The sequence below is a fragment of the Hippopotamus amphibius genome, chromosome 7 (genome assembly GCF_030028045.1).
Source record: "Hippopotamus amphibius kiboko isolate mHipAmp2 chromosome 7, mHipAmp2.hap2, whole genome shotgun sequence".
Taxonomy (NCBI): Eukaryota; Metazoa; Chordata; class Mammalia; order Artiodactyla; family Hippopotamidae; genus Hippopotamus; species Hippopotamus amphibius.
The window spans coordinates 87,666,826-87,687,067 of record NC_080192.1 but is presented as its reverse complement, the minus strand read 5'-3'; the positions used below and the strand labels follow the sequence as shown (position 1 = coordinate 87,687,067).

The following is a 20,242-nucleotide window of genomic DNA, read 5'->3' as shown; positions in this document are numbered from 1 at the left end:
TTAAAAAAAAAAAAAGAGGACATGGAGCTCACACCTCCCCATGAAACAATCAAAAATACATCTACATGTCAAACAATTCTTATTGAAAACTAAATGGAAACTGGCAGAAGGAATCCGATACAAACAAGGCTGTAAGAAAGACACACAGGAGAAGACAGATGGCGGTGAAGTAGAAGGACGTGGAATGCATCCCTCTCCACAGATGCATCAGGAATACATCAAAAGACGCAATAATTCCCACAGAGAACCAGCTGAACACCAGAAAACAACCTCGGACACCAGAAAGGACTGCAAAGATCCCAACATAACTGGGTAGGACAGAGGGGGGAAAAAAGTGAAAAAGGAGGAGAAGAAAGGAAAGGGATGGGTCCCACACGCTAGGGCAGGGAGATCTGAAACAGAAGGGAGATTGCCAAATTCGGGGAAACATCCCTTATCTTACAAGGAAACCCCTTTTTCAACGGGTAATTTCCCTGGGTCACAAGGGAGGCATTTGGGACTGCTCAAAGAGGGTGAAGTGGCTGAGCTGTGGCCGATGGGAAAGAGTGAGAAACACATGAAGGGTCGGCACCATGGCTCAGCATGCCCATACTGAGACGTTGGTTCACAGCTGAATAGAGGGTCTGGGAGCTGGAACGGGGGAACCGGAAAACTGGTTCAGGGTGAGAAATGTTGTTGGCAGTAGGGAGACGGACTGAGAGGACAGGAGGGAAGAAATCGGCAGCAGAGAGTGCCTACCATGGAAAGCTGGGCAGCATAGTGGCAGCTCAATACTGCTGACTCACAAGCAGTGGGGAGGCGCCACGAGTGTAGCCTCTCTCTTGGCACCTGAGACGGACAAAGGAAGGACCCCTGTGGGCCTAGCTAACAGACTCAGGGATAAGAAAGGCCACCGGGCGGGGCTGGCCTAGAGTGCCTGCAGCCGAGAGCCAAAAGTCTGAAGAGTAGCCCAGCTCTGGAGACATTCTGCTTACACCTGAGCCACCGGTGTCCCTCTGCAACAGGCACCACCACGGCCAACTGAGGTGCCATGACTCAGGCAGGGCGCATGGGCAGAATCATAGCAGTGGGGAGGAGCCGTGGTTGGAGTTGCTCTCTTGGCCTGAGCTGCCCAAGCCACCGTGACCCAGGCAGGGCACCACAGCTCACTCACTCCCTGGGGAAGGAGCCACTATTGTACCCTCTCTCTCCCCACACACCAGCGCTTACAGACAAACAATAAAGGAAGCTCTGCAGCTCGCAGAATAATACAAAAAGCCCAAGGCAGGTAGAAGGACACTTACAGCTGAGATCCCAAGGAAACAAAAATATTAGTATTAATTCTATTGATCTGGTCCATTCTGGAGTCAGCTCTAGTTTTTTTTTTTTTGTTTTGCTTTGTTTTTGTTGTTTTTTTTTAATTACAATCTTAGTCCTAAGGGATCTACACATTTTATAACATTTTTTATTCTATTTTTATTTTTAGCCTTTTTATATATTTCTATTTCTAGCTAAGTTTTTTGGAGTGCTGACTGTATCTCTCCTACATTCTTTTCATTTTGGAGTGCTGACTGTATCTCTCCTACATTCTTTTCATCTCTATCTTTTATACATTTCTATTTCTTTCTTTTTCTTTTCATATTTCCACTCACACTAGGCTCTTCTGTTGCCCTGCCTTCTATCCATTTTTAGTTTATTTTATCTTAATATACTTATAAGCAATATTATTGGTCTGCTCTGTATCCTTGCGTTATTCTCCAGATGACACACTGCTTTGGTATTTATTATTAAGTTCTATCTTTATCTTAGTTCTAAGTATAATTGTCTGATTTCATTCTGAGACTCTTCAGTCTACCTGGTGGTACTCTTGCTCTTTATTATATTTTATCCTAGCTTTCAAAATCTCCCTGGATTTGTGTTTGTGTGTGTGGTGTGTTTTTTTGTTGTTGTTGTTTTGTTTTGTTCTTTTTGTTTTTGTTTTCTCCTGTTTTGGTTTTGAATTTCCATTGGTTTCTTTTCGACTATCTGCTAGCATACTGGGGTTTTTCTGTCAGGTCTTTCTAGTGCCTTATGTTCTATTGGATTCAGTATTTGTGTGCCTTATACATGTATGTGTTTCCTTCACTTAGCATTTGTTTGACTCAACAATCTGCCATTAGTCTGGGGCTTGGACAGTCTTCTTTAAACCCCTTTATTGCCAGGACAAGCAACCTCTGAAGTTTGGACAACTCCATCAGAAGTCAAGCAGGAGGCTCTGGGGAGGGAGAACGGAATCCAGGATGTTAGACTACCAGGGAGTCCTCAGACACAGGGAAGATTAACTGCAGAGAACTCTCACAGAGCCTCATATCAGAGTCTATGACTAAGCTTCGACTGACTGTCTACAACTGCCAGTGCTGGACACATCACACAAAACTACAAACAAGACAGAAACACAAACCCTCCCATCAGCATACAGACTACCTAAAGCCATATTAACCTCACAGATACCCTAAAACACACCACCTGACAAGGCCCTGCTCATCACAGAGAAAAGACACAGAGCCACACACCAGAAAGCAGACACCAGACCCCCCCGACCAGGAAGCTTACTCAAGACACTGGACAAAACTCCCCATCACAGGGGGCAGAAGGCAGAAACAAGAGGAATTACTACCAGGTAGCAAAGGGAAAGGAGACAGCAAATCTTATAAATTAGACAAAATGAGAGAACAAAGAAACACCATGCAGGCAAAGGAGCAGGAAAAAAACCCACAAGACCAAATAAATGAAGAGAAAATAGGAAAATTGCCTGAAACAGAATTCAGAGTAATGAGAGTAAAGATGATAAAAAATCTCAATAACAAAATACAGAAAATATAAGAAACAGTTAATAAGGACTCAGAAGAACTAAAGAGCAAACAAACAGGAATGGACAACAAAATAACCAAAATTAAAAATACTTTAGATGCTATAAACAGCAGAATAACTGAGGCAGAAGAACGAAAAAGTGAGTTGGAAGGTAGAATTGGGGGAAACAACTGCCACACAGCAGGAAAGAGAAAAAAGAATAAAAGGAATGGAAGACAGTTTTAGAGACCTTGGTGACAACACTGAGCACAACAACATTTGACTCATAGGCAAAAATGGTAAAACATTAGCCAGACTCATCAGGAAAAAAAGGGAGAAGATGCAAATCAACAGAATTAGAAATGAAAAAGGAGAAGTAACAACTGACACTGCAGAAATACAAAAGATCATGAGAGACTACTACAAGCAACTATATGCCAATAAATTGGATAACCCGGAAGAAGTGGATAAATTCTTAGAAAAATACAACCTTCCAAGACTGAACCAGGAAGAAATAGAAACTATGAACAGACCAATCACAAGTACAGAAATTGAGACTGTGATTAAAAATCTCCCATCAAACAAAAGCCCAGGGCCAGATGGATTCACAGGCGAATTCTATCAAACATTTCGAGAAGAGCTAACACCTATCCTTCTCAAACTCTTCCAAAATACTGCAGAAGGTGGAACACTCCCAAACTCATTCTACGAGGCCACCATCACCCTGATACCAAAACCAGGCAAAGATGTCACAAAAAAAGAAAATTACAGGCCAATATCCCTGATGAATATAGATGCAAAAATCCTCAACAAAATACTAGCTAACAGAATCCAACAGTACATTAAAAAGATCATACACCATGATCAAGTGGGGTTTATCCCTGGGATGCAAGGATTCTTCAATATACGCAAATCAATCAATGTGATGCATCATGTCAACAAATTGAAGGATAGAAACCATGTGATAATCTCAACAGGTGCGTAAAAATCTTTCGACAAAATTCAACATCCATTTATGATAAAACCTCTCCAGAAAATGGGCATAGAAGGAAATTACCTCAACATAATAAAAGCCATACAAGAGAAACCGAAAGCCAACATCATTCTAAATGGTGAAAAACTGAAAGAATTTTCTCTAAGAACAGGAACAAGACAAGGATGCCCACTCTCACCATTATTATTCAACATAGTTTTGGAAGTGTTAGCCACAGCAATCAGAGAGGAAAATGAAATAAAAGGAATCCAAACTGGAAAAGAAGAAGTAAAATGTCACTCTTTGCAGATGACATGATATTATACATAGAAAACCCTACAGACTCTACCAGAAAACTGCTAGCACTAATCGATGAATTTAGTAAAGTAGCAGGATACAAAATTAATGCGCAGAAATCTCTTCCATTCCTATACACTAACAACAAAAAAGAAGAAAGAGAAATTAAGGAAATTCTCCCATTTTCCACTGCAACAAAAAGAATAAAATGCCTAGGAATAAACCTACCTAAGGAGGCAAAAGACCTGTATGAAGAAAACTATAAGACACTGATGAAAGAAATCAAAGACGATAGAAACAGATGGAGAGACATACCATCTTCTAGGATGGGAAGAATCAACATTGTGAAAATGACTATACTACCCAAAACAATTTACAGATCCAACACAATCCCTATCAAATTACCAATGGCTATTTTCACAGAAGAAGAACAAGAAATCTTACAATTTGTATGGAAATGCAAAAGACCCCAAACAGCCAAAGCAATCTTGAGGAAACATGGAGTTGTTGGAATTAGGCTTCCTGACTTCAAACTATACTACAAGACCACAGTGATCAAGACAGTATGGTACTGATCAGTGGAACAGAATAGAGAACCCAGAGGTAAACCCAAGCACATATGAGCACCTTATCTTTGACAAAGGAAGCAAGAATATACAATGGAAAAAAGACAGCCTCTTCAATAAGTGGTGCTGGGAAAATTGGACAGCAACATGTAAAAGAATGAAATCAGAACACTTCCTAACACCATACCCAAAAAAAACCTCAAAATGGATTAAAGACCTAAATGTAAGGCTGGACACTATAAAACTCCTACAGGAAAACTTAGGCAGAGCACTCTATGACATACATCAAAGCAAGCTCCTCTTTGACCCACCTCCTAGAATAATGGAAATTAAATGAAGAATAAGCAAATGGGACCTCAAACTTAAAAGCTGTTGCACAGTGAAAGAAACCATAAGACAAGAAGGCAACCCTCAGAATGGGAGAAAATACTTGCCAACGAAGCAATGGACAAAGGATTAAGCTCCAAAATATACAAGCAGCTCATGCAGCTTAATACCAAAAAAGCATATAACCCTATCCACAAATAAGCAGAAGACCTAAATAGACATTTCTCCAAAGAAGACATACAGATGGCCAACAAACACATGAGAAGATGCTCAACATCACTAATCATTAGAGAAATGCAAGTTAAAGCCACAATGTGGTATCACCTCACACGGGTCAGAACGGCCACCATCAAAACATCTAGAAACAATAAATGTTGGAGAGGATGTGGAGAAAAGGGAACTCTCCTGCACTGTTGGTGGGAATGTAAGTTGGTACAGCCACTATGAAAAACAGTTTGGAGGTTCCTTAAAAAACTTAAACTGTAACTACGATATGATCCAGTAATCTCACTACTGGGCATATACTCAGAGAAAACCACAATCCAAAAAGAAACACATACCATAATGTTCATTGCAGCACTGTTTACAATAGCCAGGACATGGAAGCAACCTAAATGTCCATCAAGAAATGAATGGATAAAGAAGATGTGGCATATATATACAATGGAATATTACTCAGTTATAAAAAGGAATGAACTGGAGCTATATGTAATGAGGTGGATAGACCTAGAGTCTGTCATACAGAGTGAAGTAAGCCAGAAAGAGAAAAACAAATATTGTATGCTAACTCATATAGACGGAATTTAAAAAAAAAAAAAAAATGGTACTGATGAACCCAGTGACAGGACAAGAATAAGGATGCAGATGCAGAGTATGGACTGGAGGATACAGGGTTGGGGGGGCAGGGGCAAAGGGGAAGCTGGGATGAAGTGAGAAAGTAGAATAGGTATATATATACTACCAACTTTAAAACAGATAGCTAGTGGGAAGCTGCTATATAACAAAGCGAGATCAGCTCAATAATGATGGGTGATGCCTTGGAGGGCTGGGACCGGGAGGGTGGGGGGGTGTCACGGGATGGAGGGGATATGTGTATAAATACAGGTGATTCACTTTGGTGCACCTCATAAGCTGGTACAAGAGTGTAAAGCATTATATTCCAATAAAGAGCTTAAAAAAATAAAAGGAAAAAAAAAAAAAGAAAGATACACAGTTAATCAGGTAGGATGGAAGAAAGTGATCAGGCTGGGCCCTGTGTTCCTGGGATGTGACTCAGAGTAAAAGGAAGAATACATATGTGGACACCTGCCCTGGGTACTGAGCGGTGAGAGCCACAGATCAGATGCCCAAGTCTGGGGTCCTATGCAGGAGAGACAAGACACCTTGGCTGGTTGGAGGACCATTGGGACTAACAGGTGGGTGGTGTGAAGCCTGCACTCTGCTCATGAAGAGCATATGTGTGCTGGGTTACCCTCAAGGCAGGGTGGAAAGAGGTTTGCTCTAGTGGCTGCCAGGTTTCCCACAACCACCTCAGTGTGTGCCTCAGCCTGAACAGAGGCAATGCACCAGTGCTGCTCATTCCACATTGCATCAGGGTATTAAATCTGGGGTAGTCATTACCAAAGAGAAAACTGGATCTTGAGATGTAAAGACAACCCAGTCTTTGAGTGGAGCCTGGCTGGGACTGGGGTCATTGTTAATGCTTACTCAAGTAGAACATCACAAGCAGCCCAGATCTCTGATAGAAGCATTCAAACATAGCTCACTTCCTGATACACACTGAGAGTCCACATAGGCAACAACACCTCTATAGTGTGGTTCCACAACAGGGCAGGGGCCATAGGGAGAGGGGCCAGTGATCAGCTGTGAGGGACAATGGGGACTTGCTGAGTCAGAGTGGAGTAAGGGAAACAACTGTGGGAACATTATAGGCAGCATATCAGACACAGCTTGAACCTCCGTCTGCAATCAACACAAGCCAACAGCTGCCATGGACCCAACTTACTTTAGCACTTTCTGCCACTCAGGCAAGGGTCCCAGTGTGGAAAAAGAGGGAAACACACACTTAAAGGGAACAGAGCTGGCCCAGGCCAGACTTCAGGGCTTCTGCTCTAGGAATTTGGGATCAGACCCACCCCTCACAGGGTGGTGATGGCCATGGAGCAGAGAGGAAGTCCCACCTCACACCTGGTGCCAGCTCTAGCTCCTCTATCTCTAGCCCCACTCCCTACCAAGCTGATAGCTACCAGCACATCCTGAGGAAAGATGTGACTTGTTTCCACCCCAAATCCAGCTCTCCCACCAAAGGCACTGGGCACACATAGGGGTGCTGCCACATATGAACACCCCTTCAAGACCACAATAGGTAATTGTTTCATCTAAACTCATAGAAACAGAGAAAGTTAAGCAAAATGCAATGTCAGAAAAACTGTTCTCAACAGAAAGAGCAAGAAAAGACACCTGAGAAAATAATGAAACAGAAATAAACAATTTACCTGATGAAGAATTCAAGCCATTGGTTATAAAAAAATATTAACTGAATTAGGGGAAAGAATATATCTAGATAGTGATAACTTTAGTAAGAATATAGAAAATATTTTAAAAGACCCATAAGAAATGGAAAATTCAACAGCTGAAATTAAAAACACACTAGGAAGTATGAATAGCAAACTAAGTGATACAGAAGAATGTGTAAGTGATCTGGTAGAATAATGGAAATCATCCAATCAGAACAGCAAAAAAAGAGAGCAAATTTTAAAAAATGAAAACAGTCTAAGAATTCTCTGGTATATATTACCAAAGAAAACCAACAAAATCACAAGGGAAGAAACAAAAAGAAGAAAAAATGAACAGAGAAGAACTACAAGAAAAACCAGAAAACAAGTGACAAAATGGCAAAAAGTACATACCTATTAATAATTGCTTCAAAAGTGAATGGACAAATGCTCCAATCAAAAGATAGAGGGTGGCTGATTAAATGAAAAAACAAGACCCTTGTATATGCTGCCCAGGAGACTCATTTCAAAGTAAAATACACGTACATTGTTTCATGCAAATGGAAACAATAGGAAAGCTGGGGCAACAATACTTGCTTCAGATAAAATAGACTTTAAAGCAAAGGGTATAACAAAAGATAAAGAAGCACATTTTATAATGATAAGGGGATCAAGACAAGGATATTACACTCATTAATATGTACACTCAATACAGGGGCACTTAAATATATAAAGTAAATACAGACATAAAGGGAGAAATTGATAAGAATACCATAACAATAGGGAACTTTCATACCTCACTTACATCAATGAATATATCATCCAGACAAAAAAATCAATCATGTAACAGTGGTCTTAAATGACACACTTGAACAGTTAAACTTAAAAGATATCTACAGGACATTTCATCCCAAAACAGCAGAATACACATTCCTTTCAAGTGCACATGGAACATTCTCCAGGACAGATCACATGCTAGGCCACAAAATAAGGCTGAACAAATTTAAGGGGACAGATATTAAAGCATTTATCCCCACTACAATGGTATAAAACTAGAAATCAATTACAGGAAGAAAAAAAGGAAAAGCACAAACATGTGGAGACTAAACAACATCCTACTAAAAAAACCAACTGGTCAATGAAGAAATCAAAGAGGAAATCAGAAAATATGTTGAGAAACGAAAATGGAAACATAACACTCCAAAATCTATGGGATGCAGCAAAAGCAGCTCTAAGGGGGAAATTTATAGCAATACAGGCCTTCCTCAAGAATAAATAAAACCTCAAATAAAGTACCTAACCAACCACTTAAAATTAGAAAAAGACAAACAAAGCCCAAAGTCATCAGAAGGAAGGAACTAGTAAAGATTAGAGAGGAAATAAATAAAATGAAGATCAAAAAACAAAAGAAAAGAGGGAAAGAGGGAGAGGCAAGACAGGAGAAAGGGATTAAGAGATACAAACTACTATGTATAAAATAGATAAACAACAAGGACATATCATATAGCACATGGAATTATAGTCATTATCTTATAATAACTTAATGGAGTATAATCTGTAAAAATACTGAATCACTATGCTGTACACCTGAAACTAATATAATATTGTAAGTTTTTTTTTTTTTTTTTTTTGGCTACACCATGAGGCATTCAGGGTCGTAGTTTCCCAGTGAGGGACTGAGCCCATGCCCCCTGCATTGGGAGCACGGAGTGCCAGGGAAGTCCCTAATATAATATTGTAAATCAACAATACTTCAGTTTTAGAAAGGCTGTGATAAATACCCTCAAGAAAATAGAGAAAAGATAGACAAATTAGAAAAGAGATGGAGAATGTCACGAGAGAATTTGAGGATACAAAAAAGTTAAATGGATGTTCTAGAATTAAAAGATACATATCTAAAATTCTAACTCCTAATTTTCTATTCTTCTACCAAGGCATTCATTACATGTTTGTACTAACTGCCTTGAACTTAGAAGGGATATAAGCAGACATAATATTAGGAACCATTTTCAGAATAAACAAAATGTAAATATCAGTGAAAAAATGATGGAAGAGGTCTGTAAATCTTATTAAGGGATGATAATTAGAGTGTGAGCTTTTCTATCCACAGCTTCGTGGATAGTTAAAGCAGAAGCAAACATCTTTCACCAACATAAATTTTAAGAAACTTTTTTTATATGATGGACAAAGGAAAAGCAACTGTCACTTACAGGAAGGTGTGTGAATACAGCAAAGGTGCTACGTAGAAAGGCAATGAGGTCTACTAGGTAATCACTAGCTTTGTTGCCCAAATCTCCTGTCATCCAGTCATAGTCAGCCAGCTGTAGAAACTGGTCAATCTTCTGGTTTAAATTGGTATAAATCTCTTCTTCAGCTGCATGTCTGGCATCCTGTGAAATATGAAATTTTAATAATCATTCAGAATTCCAGTATAAGCAAAGCAGAAATCTCTGCTTGGAGACATCTCAAACTAAGTAACATAATTGAGAATATCAACTAATACCACATTCTCCATTCTTTTTTCTTTTTTTTTTCAAAAGCTCAGGAGAGTCTTTTCTATTTTATATCTGTAAGACAAGCTATTATTCTGATTTACCAAATAGAGAAATTGCCTTCACTGCCCTCAGCTATCTACATTCTTTGTACTTTCTTATCGATGTTCAAAACTACACTCATTCTCAGGATTCTATTCTCTCTCTTCTCTTCCTGGATTCCAAGAACCTCCCTTCCTGCAATATCAACCTCTCTTATAATCGCTAGTCTCTTCACTTTGCTTATTATAAGTATTCCGAAATTTTAAATTTAATGCTGTATGTTCCCACTAGTTATTATCCTACCTTTCTAGATTCTTTATAATAAAGATTCTTCAAAGATTGCCACACATTTCCTAAAATATGCTCTAAATAACAACAGTCCTGAAAAATGCTTAAACAACAGCAAAAAAGTTCCTAGATCAAATAAGTCTGAGAAACCCTGTTTAAAAGAATCATGATGCACACTGGCATATAAAAGGCTCTAAGAAGTGTTATGGGACTAAAGCTCCAAGAAAAACATTTTTAGGACAAAACAGTCCACAATGCAAAGTTTACAATCCATCCATCAACATGGACTGGTCCAGGGTAACGCATAACCACCAGGCTACCATATTCAATATTCATTTTTCAGTCTGATCTTATTTGATCTCTGTAAACATTCTCTGCTATAACCACATTCTCTGTTGGCTTTCAGGACATAGTTTTACTTTTACTTTTCAGGCCTCTAATCCTCTCACTTTTGCTGGGTGATTTCATTACCTCCTATGGCTTCCACTATCTCTGTCCAAACCCATTCTTGTTAAAGACCCATACATCTGATTGTTTCCTGCATTATGGCTCACAGAAACTTTGAATTCTGTAAGTCAAGGATGAGAATAATCATAATCCCCATTCTTCACCTGTTCATTTCAGTCCAAGGCAGAGATTTAAGCAACATATTAGATTCCATTCATTCCTTCATAATCAGTTGCTGTGTCCTATATTGTACGGTAACTCGTACCCTCTTCTCCATTTTTACCTTTTTAATGGCTGCATAATTTTACAAGGTATTTACATACTATAATATAGGCAATGACTATGTTTACTTATATGAACAGCATTTTAAGAGCATTTCTCTGCTTACATATTTACTTACTTGTATGATAATCTAATACTGTCCTTGAATTCCCATTTTACTGAGTTTTCTTTTAATTAATAAACATTATTTTCTAGAAATCTGGGCTTAAAGAAAAACTGAGCAGAAAGTACAGAGCATTTGCAGATCCTGCCCCCCGTCCCCCTCCCACTGTTTCTCCTATTAAAAAAACCTTGCTGTTAGTGTGGAACATTTGTTACAACTGATGAACTGATATTGATATTTTATTGCTAACTAAAGTCCATAGTTTGCATCAGGGTTTACTATTTGTGTTGTACAGTTCTATGGGTACTTACAAATAGATAATGTCATGTATTCACTATTACAGAATCATACAGAATAGTTTTCCTGCCCTAAAAATCCACTCCGCTCTATCCATCCCTCCCTTGCTCATCCCCCAAATCCTGGAAACAACTGATCTTTTTACTTTCTCCAAAACTTGGCCTTTCTAGAATGTCTTATACATGGAACCACATACATAGCTTTTCAGATTGGCTTATTTTACTTAGCAATGTGCAGTTAATAGCCCTCCATGTCTTTCTGTGGCTTGATTATTCCTTTTCATCACTGAATAATATTCTATTGTCAGGATTATCAGTTTGTTTATCCATTCACCTATTGAAGGACATACTGGTAGCTTCCAAGAGTAGGCAATTATGAATAATGCTGCTGTAACCATTCATGTGTAAGTTTTTGTGTGGCTTAAGATTTCAAATTCACTTGGACAGCTACCAAGGAACACAACTGGTGAATTTCATGGTAAGACTATTTCTGTTTAGCCTTGTAAGAAACTGACAAATTGTCTTCAAAAATAATATTACCATTTTTCATTAGCACCAGCAATGAATGAGAGCTGCTATTGCTCCAGCATTTGTTGTCAGTTTTGGGTTTTAGCCTTTTTAAGAGTTGTACAATGGTGTCTCACTGTTGTTTTAACTTTTAACTCCCTCTCCATCCTTTGGTGTGGTATCTATTCAGATCTTTTGCCCATTTTTAAAGTGAATCCACGCTGAGCCCACTTTTTAATTTTCTTATTGTTTCGTTTTACCACTTCTTTGTATATTTTGGATATAAGTCGTCTATGAGATATTCATTTTACAAACATTTTCTCCTTGTCTTTTCATTCTCTTAACAGTGCCTTTTCTACAGCAGAAGTTTTTCATTTTAATGAAGTCCAACTTATCAGTATTTTCTTTGATGAATCATGTTTTGGCTGTTGTACCTTAAAAGTCATAGCCAAACCCAAGGTCACCAACATTTTCCCTTATGCTACTTTCTAAGAGTGTTATAGTGTTGTGTTTTACATGTAAGTCTGTGATCTCTTTTGAGTTAATTTTTAATTCAATTAACTCAAAATTTTTGAGTTTAACTCAAACTCAAATTTTTAACTCAGTTTTAAAGTGTAACATCTGTGTAGGTTCATTTTTTTGTTCTCTTTTGCATGTGGATGTTGAGTTGTTTCAACAATATTTATTGAAAAGACTTTCATTTCTCCATTAAACTGAGTTTCCTCCATGTCAACAATCAGTTGACTATATTTGTGTGACTCTACTTCTGGCCTTGCTATTCTGTTCTCTTGACATAATTATGTTTGTTTTTTTTTTTTTTTTTTTTTTTTTTGCCAATGCCATACTGTCTTGATTACTGTAGTGTTACAGTAAGTCTTGAAGTCAGGTAGTGTCAGTTCTCCAACATTGTTCTCCGTCAATATTGTGTTGGCTATTCCGGCTATTTGCTCACCATATAAACTTCAGAAACAAAACGTCAATGTCCACAAGATGACTTGCTGGATTTTGGACTGGGATTGAATCTACAGGTTAAGTTGAAAAGAACTGATAATTTGATAAAATATTGAATTCCCTTATCCTTGAATAAGGAACATATCTCCATTTATTTAGATCTTACTTCTTTGATTATATTTTATCAGAGTTTTACAGGTTTCCTCACATAGATCTTGTTTATTTTGTTAGAGTTATACATATTTCTCTCTTTTTTCAATGTTAATGTAAGCAGTATTGTGTTTTTAATTACAAATTCCAGTTATTTGTTACTGGTATAATGATAAAGCAGATGACTTTTGTATATCACTTTTATATGCTGAACCTTGCTATATTCATTTTTTACTTCCAGTAGTCTTTTTCTTATTGTTAATTCTTTCATATTTTCTACTTATACAATCATGTCAATTGTAAACAAGGTCAGTTTTACTTCTATCTTTCCAATCTGTACATCTTTTATTTCATGGCTTACTGAATGCTGAATAAGAGTAGTATGAAAGGACATCCTTGCCTTTTTCATGATTTTAGCAGGAAAGTTTCTAGTTTCTCTCCATCAGGTATAATGTTATTTGTAGGATTTTTGTAGATGTTCTTTATCAAGTTGAGGAAGTTTCTCCTCTATTATAGTTAGCTGAGAGATTTTTTTTTTTATCACAAATAGATGTTTGATTTTGTCAAATGTATTTTCTACATCTACTGATATGATTCTATAATTGTTCTTTAGCCCATTGATATGAAGAATTATAATACTTGATTTTTGATGTTGAATAAGTCTTGCAAGCCTGGAATAAATCCCGCTTGGCTATAGTTTATACTTCTGATACATTGTTGGATTCGATTTGATAATATTTTATTGAGGATTTTGCATCTAAATTCATGAAAAATATTGGTCTCTAGTTTTCCTTTCTGCAATGTGTGGTTGGTATTAGGGTAATGCTAGCCTCATACAGTGAGTTAGATAGTATTCCCTCTGCTTCTATTTTCTGGAAAATATTACTGAGAAGTGGTGAAATTTCATCCTTAAATATTATGTTAAATTTCTTTCAGCCTAATTAGGGTATAACTGACAAGTTGTACAGTATTTAAAATGTACAACATAATGATTAAATATAGGTATACAGGGCAAAAGAATTCCCCACATCAAGTTAATTAATACATCCATCACCTCACATATTTACTTTTTGTTTGTTTGTTTTGGTGAAAACATTTATATTCTACTCTCTTAGCAATTATCATTTATACAATACAGTATAATCAACTACAGTCACATTGTTATATACTAGATGCTCAGACTATTCATCTTACAATTGAAAGTTTGTACCCTTTTATCAACTCTATTTCCCTCACCCTCCAGCCCTGGCAATAAATTTCCTACTCTCTGTTTCTATGAGTTCAACATTTTTTTTAGATTCCACGTATAAATGATACTATGAAGTATCTGTCCTTCTCTATCTGGTTTATTTCACTTAGCATAATGCCTTCTAGGTTCATCCATGTTTTTGCAAATGATCAGAATTTCCTTCTTTTTTATGGCTGAATAATATTCCATTGTGTATATGGCGTGTATGTGAGTATGTGTGTAATTTACGCATTCATCCATTAATAGACACTTAGGTTGTTTCCATATTTTGACTATTTTGATTAATGCTGTAATGAACGTGAAAGTATACATAACTCTTCAAGATTTTGATTTCTTTCAATAAATACACCCACAAGTAGAATTGCCAGATCATATGGTAGTTCTATGTTTCATTTCTTGAAGAACCTCCATACTGTTTTCCATAGTGGTTGTACCAGCTTACATTCCCACCAACAGTATACAAGGGGTCCCTTTTCTCTGCATCCTTGCCAGCAATTGTTATCTCTTGCGTATTTTTTTAAATAGACGTATAGTTCATTTACAATGTTATGTTAGTTTCTGATGTACAGCAAAGTGATTTAGCTATACATATATATATATACACACACATATATATATATATCCTTTTCCATTATGGTTTATTACAAGATATTGAATATAGTTCCCTGTGCTCTATAGCAGGACTTTTGTTATTTATCTATTTTATACATAGTACTTTGTATCTGCTAATCCCAAATTCCTAATTTATCCTTCCCCCATCCCCTTTCCCCTTTGGTAACCATAAGTTTGTTTTCTGTGTCTGTGGATCTATTTTTGTTCTGTAAATAAGTTCATTTGTATCATATTTTGGATTCCATATGTAAGTGATATCATATGGCATTTGTCTTTCTCTGTCTGACTTACTTTGCTTAGTATGATAATCTCTAGATCCATCCATGTTGCTGTAAAGAGCATTATTTCATTCTTTTTTATGGCTGAGTAGTATTCCATTGTATCTATATACCACATCTTCTTTAACCATTGATCTGTTGATGGACATTTAGGTTGCTTCCATGTCTTGGCTATTGTAAATAGTGCACTATGAACATCAGAATGCATGTATATCTTCAAACTAGAATTTTCTCTGGATATATGCCCTATCTCATCTTTTTGATGACATCACTCTAATGTGTGTAAGGTAATATCTCATTGTAGTTTTGATTTGCATGTCCTTAAAGATTTGTGATGTCAAACATCTTTTCATTTACATGTTGGCCATTTGTATGTCTTCTTTGGGAAAGTATCTGTTCAGTTCCTTTGCCCATTTTTTAATCAGATTGTTTGGGTTTTTTTGCTATTGACTTGTATAAGTTCTTTGTATTTTTTTTAATATTAACCCCTTATCAGATACATGATTTGCAAATATTTTCTCCCCTTCCATTGGTTGCTTTTTCATTCTGTTGATGGTTCCTTTGATGTACAGAAGGTTTTTAGTTTAATGAAGCCCCACTTGTTTATTTTTTATTTTATTGCCTTTGCTTTTGGTGTCAGCTCCAAAAAATCATCTCCAAGACCAATGTCAAAGAAGGTAACCCCTATTTTTTCTGCTAGGAGTATTATGGATTCAGTCTTACATTCAAGTTTCTAATCCATTTTGAGTCAATCTGTGTCTATGCTATAAGACAGAGACCCAGTTTCATTCTTTTGAATGTGGCTATCCAGTTTTACCAAAACCACTTATTGAAGAGTTGTCTATTCTTGGCCCCTTTATCATAAATTAATCAACCATATATGTATGGGTTTATTTCTGGGGTCTCCAATCTGTTCCATGGATCTATGTGTCTGTTTTTATGCCAATACCATACTGTATTGATTACAATAGCTTTATAATTTGAAATCAGGAAGTGTGGTGCTTCCAGCTCTGTTCTTTCTCAAGATTGCTTTGGCTTTTCAGGGTCTTTTGTGGTACCATACAAATTTTAATACTGTTTTTTTTTCAATTTCTGTAAAAAAAAAAACAGCATACTGTAAAAAAATTACCATTTTGATAGGGATTGCATTGAATCTGTAGATCACTTTGGGTAGCGTGGACATTTTAACAATATTAATTCTTCCAATCAATGAACATGAAATATCTTTGCATTTACTTGTGTCTTCCTCAGATTCTTTCAGCTGGGCCTGGTGTTTTCTAATTTAGAAAGCCATTAATTATTGATTCAATTTCTGCAATAGATACAAGGCTATTTAGATTATCTATTACTCCTTGTGTGAGTTTTGGTAAATTGTGTTTTTGAAAAAATTCATTCAATTTATATAGGTTGTCAATTTGTGGATATAGAGTTGTTCATAATATGCCCTTATTAATCTTTCAATATCCATGGAATCAGTAGTGATGGCCTTTTCATTTATGATATTAGTAATTTGTGTCTTCTCTCTTTTATTATTGGTCACCCTAACTCAAAGTTTATCAATTTTATTGATCTTTCTAAAAACCTGTGTTTGGTTTCATTGATTTTCTTCTTTGCTTTTCTGTTTTCTGATTTCTGCTCTAATTTTTCTTTTCTTCTGATTATTTCGGATTTAATTTGCTTTTCTTTCCCTAATTTCCTAAGGTAGAAGCTTAGACTATTGATCTTGAAATTTCTTCTTTTCTAATTTATGCAATTAACACAATAAATTTAATAAATTTCCCTATAAGCAGTGCTTTCACTGATGCCACAAATTTAATAAACTGTATTTTATTTTAATTTAGTTTGAAGTACTTTTTAATTTCTCTTGAAACTTTTTCTTTGACCCATGTGTTTTTCTGAAGTGTGTTGGTTAATCTCCAAATATTTGGGAATTTTCTAGCTGTTTTTCTGTTATTTATTTCCAGGGTTTAATTCCATTTAGTCTGAGACCACGTTTTATACGATTTTTATTCTTTAAAATTTTTTCAGATGCGTTTTAATATCCAAAACATGGTCTGTCTTGGTGAATATTCCTATGAGCTTGAGAAGAATATGTATTACGCTGTTGTTAGATGAAGTATTCTATAAATGTCAATTTGATCTAGCTGATTGATAGCACCATTCAATTCAACTATATCCTTACTAATTTTCTGCCTCCTGGATCTGTCAATTACTGATAGAGAAGTTTACTAAGAGATTTTATCAGGAAGAGATGTGGCCTTATATAAAATACCTTTTTAGTATCTTTTTAAATACTCATACATTTTTTTCTTACTTGATCTATCAGAGTAGTAAATAATTTTAAATGATTTTCTAATACTAATCATCCTTGCATTCTTAACTTTATCCTTACTTTCTATGCACTTTTGGATTTTGTTTGATATTTGATTATTTATGATTTTTATATCAATATTTATCTTTAATTGTTCAGGGTTTTTTTGTGGTTTCTCTAGTTTTTGAATCACTGTTATGTTGACTTCACAAAAATTAACTGAGATATTTTCCTTTCTTCTCTATGATCTGGAGTAGTTTAAATTATACAGAAATTAGCTGTTTCATGAGAGCCTAAATGAATTCACTGGTAAAATCAAGTGACTCTTACCCAATTTTAAGATGTCTTTAATAACTTTTTCATTTTTTTCATAGTCATGTCAATTTTCTATATCTTCTTGAATCACTTTTTAAATCACATATTTTCCTATAGACCATCAAATTTATTAGCACAGAATTACATAAAGTATTCTGGGTATTTAATTTCCTCTGATTATGAATTTCAAGTAATTGTGATTTATTTATTCCTTCCTTTCTTCTTTCTTTTGCCCTTCCCTTCCTGCGTTCCAACCTTTTTTCAATCCTTCCTTCTTGTTTCCTTCCTTCCTTCTAATTAGGCAAAGTAAATGATTATTTTTTAAATTGCAACACATCCTTGCTTGAAGTCTCTCAAAGACTTTAGCAGGATAAAGTCCAAATTATCTATCATTAACAAACAAAGTGCTTCACAAATTGATATTTACCTACTTCCCTATGTCTTTGCTACCCTTATTCTACACTGAACATGTATGATTTTATTTCATTATTTCATCTTTGTATATGAAGTTGTCTCACCTAAAAAGTCCCTTACTCCCTCCTCATGCTTTCTCCATCTGGATACCTTCTGCTGGTCCCAAGATACTCCTGCTGGACACCTCCTACTGGGCATTTTCTGGTAAGTCCTCCCTGAACGTCTCACAGCTAAGTGCCACTCACTTCTTCTTCTAGGCCTGTCAATGTTGATTTCCTTGGAGCTCAATCCTCACACCTTTTCTCTATCTATATTCAGTTCCCAGAAGAAAGCAGCTCCACAGCATTAAATACCATCTTTACACTTACGAATTTAAAATTTTTATGTCCAGGTATGACTTTATCCTGTCAACTTAATATCTCTATGATAAATGGCTACTAAATACCTCAAGCTTAATACGTCAAAAACGGAAATCTTGATTCTACTGCCACTCCCCAAACCTGTTATTTTCTCACTATTCTCCATCTTAGTTAATAGCATCACTATTCATCCAGTTTGCTTAGTTTAAATATCTTGGAATTATCTTTGACTCCATTCTTTCTCTTACAACGTCATACCCAATCTAGCAGTAGAAACTGCCATCTCTACCTTCAAAAATATTTCTTACCACTTCCACCTCTACCACTGTAGTCCAAGTGACCATTATCTCTTACCTAGACTACTGCAATGACCTTCAAATTTGATTCTCTTCTTCCACTCTTATTGACCTATAGTATATTTTTCATATAGCAACCAGTGCTACTCATTATAAATCAGGTTATCACCACCATTTCCAATCTTCTTATGGCCTCCCATTTCATTTCAAAATAAAATCGAAAGTACTTACTGCAGCCTACGAGTCCAGAAATCACATGACTCCTGATGATCTTATCTCTTACCACTCCTACCATCAATGCCAGACTCACCCTCTTGCATACTGATCACCATGACTACACCAATACCTTCTACTATATTGTTACTGCTGACTGGAATGCTTATCTATCAGAAATTCAAGTGATTCAATTTCTTATTTCATTCAGGTCATTTACTTTTATTCCTAGTTCTTACCACTACCTGACATTATATTTTTTGTTTGCTTGTGTACCATCTATCACCTCCACTAGAAATATAAGCTGTGTAAAGTCAGGAGACTGTTTTATTGCATGGTATGTAGCAGACGCTTTATAAAAACTTATAGGATCAGTGAGAGATTTAATGCATTTATTATATTATTCCAGCATTTTTTGCACATTTCTTTATAGAATTTACAGTGTCTGTCTTTCCCATAGATTATAAACTCTAAATCCATGAACTAAGTATTTTTTCTTCCTCTACCCAAAAATCTACCATATTTTATAGTAAGTACACAAGCAATATTTGTGATGGGATAAATTAATAAATATCTTCATTCTATTTTGTAAGTGAGTGAGGGAATTCTTATAAACAAGGGAAGCTAATGATACCAGCTTGATTAGGTCACATATGATAGAAACAAGAAGGAACTCTGCAAGAAAATATCTTGAAGACCTTCTGATTGTTTTTGCCCCTTTTTCAGCATTAAGGTTTCCATTTGCAAGGGAAAGTTTTCTGGAAACAGTAGCTTAGGAAAATACACAATATGTAGCTGTTATAATTGTCATGCTTATACTGAGTTCTGGGTTAGCTGGTCTGAAACAGTCCTGGTAAAAATAAACTTTCAATGTGTTTTAAGCAATCAGTGTTTCCAATAAGCACTGTCAACATGACCTTTAGTGGTCTCCAGAACTTCTCCTTTACTGAATATTTAACTGGCTGCTCAACCTCTATAGCTTCCTGTCTGCCTTAAATTTTCCCTCAGCAATTTTAATGCTGGAACAACAACAAAATACACAAGCCACCCTTTGGGAGGATTTCTGACCATAGTTTGAAAAGCTCTTGAAATAAGAAAATTGAGATAGGTTAGAGGGAGAATAGCAGTACATATTACATATTCCCCATAGGATAAACAAGTATAAATGGAC

The 20,242-nt window shown here is 36.2% G+C and overlaps 1 protein-coding gene across 13 annotated transcripts in view; it reads right to left on the bottom strand.

The window, feature by feature from the left end:
- Positions 1-20,242, bottom strand: part of EXOC6B (exocyst complex component 6B) — a 648,544-nt gene that overhangs the window by 260,851 nt on the left and 367,451 nt on the right. For all 13 annotated transcript variants that reach the window (XR_009054872.1, XR_009054873.1, XM_057743615.1 and 10 more), the window contains one exon: positions 9,677-9,856. Coding sequence is in view for 11 of the 13 variants with exons in the window: in XM_057743615.1 (XP_057599598.1) it covers positions 9,677-9,856 (180 nt within the window). In the remaining 2 variants the exon portion in view is untranslated. The remainder of the gene's footprint in view (positions 1-9,676; positions 9,857-20,242) is intronic.